At 42.7% G+C, this 11866-nt stretch overlaps 1 protein-coding gene across 1 annotated transcript; it reads right to left on the bottom strand.

Moving 5' to 3' along the window:
* Positions 1–477: 477 nt before the first annotated feature.
* On the bottom strand, positions 478–10471 carry BNC1 (basonuclin 1). Its single transcript, XM_056865857.1, has 4 exons — positions 10366–10471; positions 8794–9029; positions 3600–5509; positions 478–1202 (listed from the first exon to the last, which is right to left on the bottom strand). The coding sequence occupies exons 2-4, from the start codon at positions 8938–8940 to the stop codon at positions 515–517; spliced, it is 2745 nt and encodes a 914-aa protein (XP_056721835.1). The 5' UTR covers positions 8941–9029; positions 10366–10471; the 3' UTR covers positions 478–514.
* Between the last annotated feature and the right edge of the window lie 1395 nt (positions 10472–11866).

An 11866-nucleotide genomic window follows, 5' to 3' on the forward strand; every position in this document is an offset into this window, starting at 1 on the left:
GTTGTACTACACTTTATGGTACGGGGATTCTGTTTTCAATGGCAGATTTGTATTTCTTGCAACATGTGGTTCTGCCTCTGTGCCGTGATCGTGAGTGAAATGACAGTACTCAAAAACTCAGCTCAACTAGCAGATAACATCCAGAAGTTTTTTACTGGACTGATCCCCCTCCCGTTTGGCATGTAAACGAAATGCCAGAACAGCATCTTCACTGTGTCAATGTGTTGCAAAACATGAAGAATACCATTTAGTGTGTAAATGTCATCATCCGCATTTCAGTATTCCTTTGTTCTTTCTAAGCAAACATCTGTGTTTGAGTATTTTTTTGGGGGGGGACATTGGGTGCTTTCTGTGTTCAGTGAAGAACAGCCTACGTAAGCAGAATCAGAATCTGCCCCTATGTTTTCAGTGAGTTCCATTTTAACGCAAAGCAAAGATGTATCTTATTCTAGCACATTTTTTAAAAGCTGAAATGATTAAGATAGAACATAAACCACTACAGACGGGTGAGACGTTACTTGGGGCTATCTGTCGATCTGACCATGCTCTTGTGTAGATTAGGGTTCTGGCTGTGCCTGTTTCGGCTGCGAACGGATGAAAACATGGTGTTGCATCCGGGGACTTTGCATTTGTGTAGCTGCCGGAGATGCACGGTTTTGTAATGGGCCCTGAAGGTTCCTTTATTACTGTAACTTTTTTGGCATAGGTGACAGGTGATCGACAAACCGGAAGGGATATTCGAGAAACTTGGGTTAGTCTTATCCGTAAGAATACAATCCTGATAGAGCTCTTCATTTGGTGCAAACCCGGTGCTTTCGCTACTTTCGTCGCTGTCTTCCAAAGGCCCGAGGCCTTCGTCGTTGCCACCGTCAGAATCCCAAGAGGAATGTGTGCTGCTCTCCGACTTGACGCTAGATGTAGTGCTTAAATCCAGGACAGCTCCGTCATTCTCTGGATGATACCTGTGGCTCTCGGGGTAGGACTCTACAGTCTTGCTCATTGGGAAAACCAGGCTACCAGTCCTGTTCATGCCTTTAAATATGACAGAGGTCTGTTGTCCTGTGTGACCTTTCAAAGAGTTGTCTGGGCAAACATCTTTAGCCATGTCCTTCAAGAGGTACGCTGCATTGAAATGGTTGTTCTTGACTTCCAGAGGATCTTTGGTCAAAAGCTTATGGTGAAGGTTTAGGTTTGAGCTATGTCTAAAGAAATGAGAAGGAAGATCAGGTGGGAATCAACTTTTATCAGCAAACAACTGGATTTTAAACAACAGTGTGTTCACTCTTAGCATTAAGAATGTTATCACCCAGTTTAAGCACTCTTAACGGCGCATTCTTGAGCCTTGAGGGCGAAAGCCCTTAGGAGGCCAGGAAGGAGCTGGGCCGGTGTTCGGGCCCCCCGCGCCAGAACCCAGGCTACTTAAATTGTTGTTAGTGGCCCCAGCGCAGGCATGGAGGCCCACAGCAGTGACCCCCAGAATGCCGGTAGGGCCTTCCGCCGGCATCCCACCGGCGTAAAGGCCCATGCCAGCAATCCAGGGGGCATCCAGGAATCCCAGGAGGCATTCCCGGGGCATCCTGGGTGGAGGAGCTGCCTTTAGGCAGCCTCCTGTCCCCATTCGCCCCGGGTATGCCGGCGATGAGAAAAGCAAGGCTGCCCCAGCTTTTTAGTTGACATTATTAATCAACTAAGATTTCTCTTATCAGGTTACAGCACTCTGAATTACATGACTGATATTCATGATTATAGTTCATTACATAAGCAACTGATTAAATCTGCATATGAGAAAATATGTTCTGTAGAAAAACATATACTGAGTAAGTAGCTATGTTTCTGCCCTCTGCTATGAAAATATGGGCTGAGAGAATGCCTTGTGTATAATCTACTCTGATAACTTCTAACACTTTTCATGGTCTGATATGGTAGGTGGCATGATATGTAAAGAGATAATATTAGGTAATTAATTAACTTGGTTTGTTCTGATTCTGTACTGCTTGTGGCCCATAATAAAGATGGATAAATATACCTGGTTTTTAGATCATCTACAATAAGAACTATCTTAGACGAGGAATTCTTCATTCTCTCTCCCATTGGTGGAAAAGTCTCTTAAGGTGATATATCATGTGCAGTTTTTATAATTACATGCATTATATTTTTAATGTTCTAATAGGGGGGGTACCTCTCTAGTTCATCAAAATGCTTTAATTGATTAATCCAGCTGTTCCTACTGGAGATCCCACTAATGACAAACAGTTCTTAGGCAAGATATCAAATAGGGCTGGAGCGTTTAGCAATTAATCAGATTCTTTGGTGATTTTAGAGGCTTAGGGAAGGCAGCAAGCCAGGCAGAATGGCACTGTTGTAGCTTTTTGTTAGCTCTGTGTCTGTAGCCTAACACAATAACATTGTGATGCAGTTGGTGGGGGAAGAGAAAATTTGAACCATGAGATATTGGACAGTAGGCTTTTTGTGCAGCAGTTTCTAAGTAGAAGCAGTATATCTGGGCAATCAGAACAGGGAATTTCAGATCTTTACCATTCTAGTCACTACTGGCCAGTTTCTAGGCTGGGGTGTACTAAACAGTTCCATGCCTAAACATGGCTAATTAAGGCGCCAGAGCAAGTAGAAAGAAGGGAGGCCAAATGTGTGTCATCTGTTTTTGAGTATCTGCAGATTTCTTTCTTGAGTAATGTATTAAATACATCAAAGTCTATAAAATTGTGTGGATGGGGTAGGCGGAGCTATATTGTACATCATTACTGATATAACAGGTTTCATCTGATGGGACCTCAACTATCTAGTTGGTTCCTTTCTTCATCCCAACAGTTTGCTCGGAGAACAGCTATGACTCAAGAGGTAGAGCACGTGTTTTCCATACAGAAAGTTACAGGTTCAATCTCCCATTAAAGAATTTAAGGTAGTGGGTGTTGGGAAAGACCTTTCTCTGTCTGAGACCATGGAGAATCAGTGTCACACAGAGGGACCAACAGAAACCAAGATAGACCAATGGACCCACTCAATAAAAGGCAGTTAGGCATGTCCTCATCTATGGTCTTACTGATTTTATCTTAATCCACCACTGTTTTTCTCTTGCCTTGAAAAACCTATGTGCTGCCATAAGTTAGCTGCAACTTGACATCATTTTCCACCACCAGTGGTCTCAAAGCTGGGAGTCTGAAGGCAAAACAAACTTGAGCAGACAAGTGGATGGGGTACAAGACAGTCAGAGAGTAGCTGCTTGATCTTCACTTGGGCAATAAGTTGCTCAGGCTAGGAACCAAGGCAGACTCTGTATGTATATATATGTATATATAATATAAATGAAAATACATATTAAATATAAGACCATGCCTCCTTTTCAAAAAATTTCTTTCAACAAACGTAGCCAGTCAGCAATGAAATTTTCTGCTCTAGTGTCTGAGCGAAAGCTAGGCTTCATTCAATGCATTTTCATTATAGCAGTGTTCTGATAAGGTATGGAGCATGCCAGAGTAAAAACCCACAGCATCATTCTTCAAAACATATTTGCATTTCAAACTAGGCTCCATTGGACAATTGTAAAAAATAATAATAAACAATTTCATCCACCGTTTTCTTACCTGTCTCGACTTCTACGAGACGGAAAAGCAGCATTACAACCCTCAACTGTGCAAATATGCATTTCTTTCAGATGAACGTTTTTAAAATGCATTTTTACACTGTATGGGTTTTTAAAGGTCTTCTGGCAGATGTCACAATGGAAGCGACTGTCTTCCTTCTGAATCCCTAACGCATGTTGACTGACATGATCCATAGCTTTAAAGTCTTCAAAATCAGAAATGGCAACACCCTGTTTGGTCAATGTGTTGAAACCTGCCCCAATCAGCAATTGGTGTTGCAATCCAGTGCAGTCATTGATAGGAATCCTGTAATTCAACTGCTCTTTAAAATAGACTTGTGATTCAGTCACTGCTTTGATCATGTCCCTGTGCTGGCTGGGTTCTTCATATACTTTTTGATGAGAAACCATTTTTAACACTTGACTTTGTTCTGGCTTCTCCTCTTTTTCGGGGTGGTGTGATCTGTCCATGTCGTTGCATGTGTCATTTGGCTTAACAGATTTGAAATATTTTGGCTCTCCAACCTCAGAAATGGATTTCCATGGGTTACCTGAATGGGATTGCTTTTCCACTGGGTGATTCTTATCTGTTTCTATCCTAGACACGCGCATCTCAACATGCCCTGCACTTACCGCATGTGGAGGCATGTCATCTTCCGAGCTGGCAACCTCGTTGGTTGCGCTAGTCGTTTCAACAGCTTCTTTCTCTATCTTGATGGGCATACTAGATTTCCGAGATTTCTTCTTGGGTAGCAAATCGAAGGCTGACTCATTAGAATTCAATGGTTCGGGTACTGATGAGGAAACCAGAGGTAGAGAAGGAAGCGTACCTGGTGTGTTTGCAAGCTCAGCTGGTGTGACTGGGCTGCGATAGAATGGAAGAACTGGTTGGACGGTCTTCAAGTTTGGAAACAGTATGCCGTTTTGTCCCGTGCTGTGAAAATTCGGCTGTGCTTTCGAATCCGTACAAGAGTGAGCATAACTTGAAATCGATCTGTTATCTGGAGGTAAAATGTTAAAGTCTGTCCGTTTGTTGTCTTCCAGTCCAGTAATTGTCAGTCCATTTCTCAGGTCTTTATCACGGTTGTTTCTATTCATCGGCATGTGAAGTCTTGGGTTGGGATTGGCACTATGACGGTTACGACTCCGCAGAGAGCTAAACACCATGTTGCAGCCTTCGATTGTGCACTTATGTTTGATTTTCAGATGGACAGCATTATAGTGGATCTTAAGAGTCCCCTTATCATAAAATGTCTTCTCGCATGCTGTACAGTATACCCGCCCTTTCCTTGTGCTGGTTCCATTTTTGTCAGCGGATTTCAACTTGCTCTCCGGAGATCCCCGGCTCATTTCAAGCTTTGTGACCATATTTCGGGAACTAGCCTCACTTGACGGAATACTGTCCTCAGGATTTGAAGTGATGTCGGGACCGTTTGGGGCCTCTTCCTTTTCAGCTTGAAACGAAGAGCTGGAATTTAAGAAGCTGCTTTCGGAGAATGGCACCTGGACATCTTGTTGAAGTTCGCTGCTCTGGTCCTGAGCTTGCTCCATCAAAAGCCTTTCTGGCAGGGAACCTATCAGGGGTGGAGGTATGGGACTGAAAAACTGAAAAGGCAGCATAAAGGCCATATTGTTTACGACGCTTTCAAAGTGATGAATGTTAACGGGGTTCATCTTGTCCACAGAAGAAGGAAGATTCGGACTCCTCTGATTGTAACTTTCTATAAACGCCCTAATATCCATATTGGGTGCTGCTGTGGGGATTACAATGGATTGCCCTTCTTTCTCTTGAACGGCCATCAGCTCCACAATGGACTTGGTTTCACCGAAACGAAGGAACTGCTGCAACGTAGCCAGCTCTTCTTCACTGGTCATGATACCCCAGTGGTCCAGCACCTTTCCTGAAGCATCCTTTAAAAAAGGATGAGGGGAGAAAACAAACACGTACAGATCACATGAAAAAAAAGATGCACTGAAGTCTAATTAACGCGAACACCTAACAAAATACTGTCTACATTTCAACCTGAATTCTATATCTGCAATTTGGACCTTGCAATCTTTAAATTTCCCACAAAGTGGGGGAAATGAGGAAGTGGCAGAATTCTCTCTGCAATTCCATCGTTTGTTTCCTTTGCCCTCACCTGCCGTGTGATATGTATAGCTAGGGTTGCCAACCTCCAGGTACTACAGAAAAATACGTTAGCTCGCTGCACAGTATATTTGTAAAAAATAACCAGCTAAGTGGTTCGACACTTTGCCACCCTTCAAAGGAAAGCTGATTCCGTTTCTCCGGCTCCACACATTTACAGCGGCTGGAACTTCTTCAGACGCACCTCGATATACATACCTACTGAGGAATCCTGAGGCAAATGATTGAGGGCTATACATAGAGGATAAAAACATTCCTCACAGAGGACTTTGCGCCCGAACAAAGTATTTGTGTATTTAATTTAATTAGTATAGGATCACTTATGTATAGCATAGCATATAGAGTTAAGAATGTATAATATGTGTTAATTTGCACTTAATGATTATATGTATCACATTGTACACTACTTGTTATAATTTTGGTGGTTAATATACAATTCTATTGGCAACCTCCAGTTACTAGCTGCTATTACAACTGATCTCCAGCCGACAGAGATCAGTTGCCCTGGAGAAAATGGTTGCTTTGGCAATTGGACTCTCTGGCATTGAAGTCCCTCCCCTCCCCAAACCCCGCCCTCCTCAGGCTCCACCCCAAAAACCTCCCGCCGGTAGCGAAGAGAGATCTGGCAACCCTATGTATAGCACCCTCCTGGTTACAGCAGATAAGGGAAGCAGAAAGGACAAAGGCTGATGGAGATATAGTTACCCCATCTCCTGCTTTACTAGCCACTTTCACACATGTTGGATAATGCACTTTCAATGCACCTCAGCAATTGTTTGCAATTCTCACAGGAAAATCTAATTGCAAACGATTGCTAAAGTGCATTGAAAGTGTGTTGCAAGTACATTAACCAATGTGTGTGAACAGCCTTAGTGGGAATCGTAAAGGACTATGTCTGACGTACAAGCTTGCAAAGTCACAACCATAATTTGCAGTTACCGCTTTGGGCTGCCCAGATTGAACGGGCACCCTGTGCAGCACACAAATATAGTCGTTCTTCCGAATACATCATGAGCATGTTCTAAGAATCTGTGTTTCGCAACTGCCCCGTAAAAATTAAGATGTGCACCAGTGAAACAAAATGCAAGTATGAAGCAAAGAGATGGAGCAATCAGAAGGAGATTTAGTTCCGCATTTAAGTCAAGTATTCTTTCACTGCAAGTTTTATAATCTTCCAAGCAACTGAGATCAGAGAACAAATGAACCTGTATCGATTCTTTGCCAGTCTTCACAGAGCACAGCTGTAATTACACTAGAGTGTTGGAGTTCTTTCAAACTCCAGCCATACCTAACTTTTCCCAATAACTACAATAAATATTTTATCACAGAACATGTATTTGATGGCCTACAGAGAGTTTTCACAGTGCATGCAAGAGTTTCCTAAGACGATGAAGAACGTATCGTCATAAATATTTCATGTAAAAAAGGTTCAAGGTAATTGAGTCCATATTTTTTAATCCTAACACTAAAAAGCAAAATTATCAAGCACCATTAAATATTCATTTGTGTCATAACGTAAATCATAGCATTACTTTACATTAAAATGAGAATGCCGACTGAAGAGCAAGGATGGGCATTTGAACAAACGTACAGAAGTAACTTCAGAGCCCTTGCGTAACAGCATTGATTCCCTCAGAATTCAAAATGACATCATCCGAACCATTAAAAACGTTATGAATATCTATATTTCATTGTACTTGAGACAGCAAAGCCTCTGATACTGGCTGAGGTGCTGAGATAGAATATTCACAGACATTTCAATACCCTGGGAAACAGAAGTGTCAGAATGTTTGTGGTGCATGAGGGAAGGGGAAGTTGTCAGTTTGGATGGCATTAAAACATCACATAAGCCATACAGATAGGAATAATTTTGGAGGGCAAGGAGCCCAGAGAGAAGATGGCTGATGAAAGGGTGCACAGTAGTCATTATACTGGCAAACAGAAACCCAAGGGAAAAGTAGGTGAAGGAGAATCAAGGCATACGGCAGCAAGAGACTGCAAATATGTGAGAAGGTTATTTATTTTCCCATACTTATTTGGATTAACTAGCCAATTGCTGGGCTGCAGGTTTCTAATTCAATATATCCCCCATCTTTTCCATCACTAAAGATCAATGCGATATATTCCTGTTATGCAAACATTGGTCATTTATGCATGGGTACTTTCACTCACATTTGCCCCCCGTCTGTCTCAGTTGTTCCTTGAAGTTATGTGTGAGATTTCCGTCCATTAGAGACAACCTCACTGCCAGCCCTCACAAATCCCAGGACTTCCCATCCCTCCATTAACCCGATTCTTCCATCTCCTCGCCTGGGTGAAATCCCCATGCACAAGGCAAAGCGTGGGACACAGAAGCTTGGTTTCTGTCACAGCAAGCAGTACATCCAATTACAAAGCAGCGTGCCAAGGGGTAGGGATTTGAATGCTTCCTGCTTCCTTGGAGTTCTTTCTGAGCAAAAGAAAGGCTTTTAAAAACGAGGCTTGGGTTTCTCTCTCTTCCCCCCCCCCCCCGTTTCTTACAAATAGCTCCGTTTTTTGTTTTTGTTCTTAAAATGCTTTTTTATGCGGCAAGAAGACAAGAGTCTCTGGAAAAGACAATCATGCTAGGAAAAGTTGAAGGCAGCAGGAAAAGAGGAAGACCCAACAAGAGATGGATTGACTCTATAAAGGAAGTCACAGCACTCAGTTTGCAAGACCTGAGCAAGACTGTTAAAGATAGGACGTTTTGGAAGACATTGATTCATAGGGTCTCCATGAATTGGAAGCAACTTCACGGCACTTAACACACACATGCGGCAATTGGGTTTGGGGGGATGACTTCTAGGCACTACAGCCAATTACCAAGCGGCATTTCAAGAGGCAGGGGCTTACAAGCTTCTTGTTTTGAGCTTGGAGACTGCTGCTGGTGAATAGCTTCACAAGAAGAAAGTGTGGGTCCAGCAAGCAACGAACCTCAGGTAAAGCTCCCATGCATAAATGGCCATTGTGATTTTTGGTGGTACTACTTTGATCACCCACTTTTGAAAAAGTATTACTTAGGACTTACCTGTAAGACATATCCACGTATGTAGTCTTGCAAGGTCCAGTCAAGCGCATGGAGAATCTGTACCACTTCTTCTTGCTTCAGGACGCTGAAAAGCCGATCTAAGAGTATTTTGAGACGGACAGGGACGGCTTGGGTTCCATACAGCATGAGGCTGCTTATATCGAAAACCACATTGGACTGGACTATTTCTACTTGGGTTGTTGGGTATAGATTGGGGATCCTTAGTTTGCTTAAAGCTGAAAAGAAGATTAAAAAATAAACCACCGTGAGAGCCAAGTTACATTACATTGGGTGAGAAACTTTTTTTTAGATAATATCCTTGAGGTATTAGAAAACGTCAGATATGTTCTAACTGTGCAACACAGATTGTTTAGGCTGTAGCAGTACTGTAGTTGAACACAAATAGAAAGGGGAAGAAAAAACTTCAACCCAGAAACAACAGGTTACCAAAAAGGTTGACAAGAAACCTAATAATGGACAGGATAACAATAGGTTACATACAAAAAATATACAAAGCTTTAATACAGACTTGTCCAAACTGCGGCCCCCGGACCGCATGCGGCCCAGGACTGCTATGAATGCGGCCTGACACAAAATCGTAAACTTACTTAAAACATTATGAATCAGCTAGAGTTAGTGTTAGTGTATTTTATGTGCGGCCCAAGTTAGTGTTAGTGTATTATATGTGCAGCCCAAGACAATTCTTCTTCCAATGTGACCCAGGGAATCCAAAAGATTGGACTCCCCTGCTTTAATACATCTTAAATCATTAAAATATCATTTAAAGGTTTGGTTTTAAAAGGATATATATTTTGTATGTAACCTATTGTTATGCAGTCCGTTATTTGGTTTTTTTTGGTCAACCTTTTTGGTTACCTGCAGTGATGTAGTTGACCAGCAATATTGGTTTCCTTCCCCTCCCTCTGCAGCCCCAAATGCATCACCCCTAAATACCGCTTCTGGGGGACAGGAGCATGAAAGGGGGAGCCAGGAAAAGCATGAGGGGGAGTCCGAGATCTGCAGCAGGAAGTGAAAGTAGCCAATATTCCCTCTTTTTTCTGGAGAAATCCACTGGATCCAAGCCAGTGTTGTGTGTGTAAAGTGCTGTCAAGTCACAGCCAATTTATGGCAACCTAGTAGGGTTTTCAAGGCAAGAGACTAACAGAGGTGATTTGCCATTGCCTGCCTCTGCATAGCGACTTTAGTATTCCTTGGTGGTCTCCCATCCAAGTACTAACCAGGGCCAACCCTGCTTAGCTTCCGAGATCTGACAAGATCAGGCTAGCCTGGGCCATCCAGGTCAGGGCAGCCAGTATTTTACAATGTGAAAATATATTATGAATCAAATCACTACTTGTAATACTGTTGAAGAAGATGGGGATCGAAATGTGTTTGGTGTCTTTGAAGCTGTTCTTGTGTGGGTCTATGGACAGCATCAGCGATGTTGCATTTAGCTCTGCTAATACACTGCAGACTGTACATAGATGTTGATCTAACCGTTGTTTGGTTTGCGCGTCTAGTTTGTGGTCAAATAAGTGGCAGTGTGCGTCTTTGTGGCTTGAGCTTTATTACCGTGCGCTACCCATCCATGCCGACACTGGTCACATTGTCGCTGGTTTATTTTCCCGGGTTTAAAATGCTGGCAGCTGCAGTTTACCAGAGTGCACCGGATAGCCTGAAAGACCAAACGTATTTAGTGATAAGAGGATCGTAATAACGCCACCATACATACATGAAACAATATCAAAATGTGTCTTGGAGAAGATGAGCTTGTGCAGTTAAGGGCAAAGATGATTGCAGGAGAAGTAAATCCGATTGAGGCTATGGGCGCTATCGTCTATCAGTTAACACTGTGGTTAATTGTACAGAGGCCACCCTTGGTAGGTTACACGGGTTGTACCTGGTTCAATCAAAAGTGTAGGGCCAAGAGGAGACTACTCCGATATTTGCAAAGAAGAGCCAGATTGGCGAAATCACCGTTTCACATCCAAAACCTCATAAGTTACCGCTGCCTTTATAAAAATTTCTTGAAAAAGAAAAAAAAATACAATTTAACAGAGTACAATGAGAGGAGTTATCCAGGGCTATTGCCACCAAAAATGATAAAAAAAATTCTGGGAGCTAATCTCTAGTGGCACTAGATTATATACCTATACAATTGCAAGCATTGCTCTAGAATAATGGTATAATCATTTCTCCATTCTCTATAACTCACCCCGAGCTGTTGTCTTAGAGCCCTTTGCTATTGACCAGGAGGTCCTGCCCAGTTGGGAGGCTGTCTCTGTGGAGGTTTTGTACATGCAACATGGTAGACATGTGCGAAAAATTTTTTAAATTAAGACTTATGAGGCATATGAGCAATGTAGAACACCCCCAATCCAGCCAAAATGAAACTTACTTCTCATGGAAGTGAATGATCTTAAAAAAAATTTATTTCCTCTACATGCCAGAAACAAGGATTTTTTGAACAGAAATTGTGTGCAACGACATTTGGTATTTATTGATACGGTCTGTTTGACCAGTCAAAAGTTAATACATAAAATTATCTGACTTAATAGAACTGCAAAACTGATGTCACCAGGCAGAGCATTCCACCAGGCCGAAGCCACGGCCAAGAAAGCCCTGGCTCTTGTCGAGGACAGCCACACGCTCTTAGGGACACTGAGTGACAGGGACCACTAAGCTCGGCTTGTTACCTGGGCCATTTTGCCTTCCCAGTTCGCTCTTGAATACAACTAGCTGGCAACAATGGGAAACAGAAGTTTTTCATAAGCCCTTATCACTACTGAGGGTAAGGAACACTGCTTAGCGTTGCCAGCTCCAGGTTGGGAAATACCTGGAGATTTTGAGGGTGGAGCCTGAGGAGGGCGGGGTTTGGGGAGGGACTTCAATGCCATAGAGTCCAATTGCCAACGTGGCCATTTTCTCTAGGTGAACTAATCTCTGTTGGCTGGAGATCAAGTCAAGTCAAGTTTATTAATACGGTCGACTGACCAATGACCAATCACGTGCCAACACATCAAAATATCCAGACACAATAGTTTTGCACTGAAGAATCACAGACTGCCCGTAC

This window comes from Euleptes europaea, chromosome 20 (genome assembly GCF_029931775.1).
Source record: "Euleptes europaea isolate rEulEur1 chromosome 20, rEulEur1.hap1, whole genome shotgun sequence".
Taxonomy (NCBI): domain Eukaryota; kingdom Metazoa; phylum Chordata; class Lepidosauria; order Squamata; family Sphaerodactylidae; genus Euleptes; species Euleptes europaea.

Excerpts from the sequence above, each read along its gene's own strand:
- BNC1 (XM_056865857.1), bottom strand. The coding sequence starts at position 8,940 with ATGCTGTATGGAACCCAAGCCGTCCCTGTCCGTCTCAAAATACTCTTA. Across the intron at positions 5,510-8,793 it reads TACGTGGATATGTCTTACAG|GATGCTTCAGGAAAGGTGCT; the intron begins GTAAGTCCTAAG and ends CCTTTTTTAAAG. Across the intron at positions 1,203-3,599 it reads TCTCGTAGAAGTCGAGACAG|ACATAGCTCAAACCTAAACC; the intron begins GTAAGAAAACGG and ends TCATTTCTTTAG.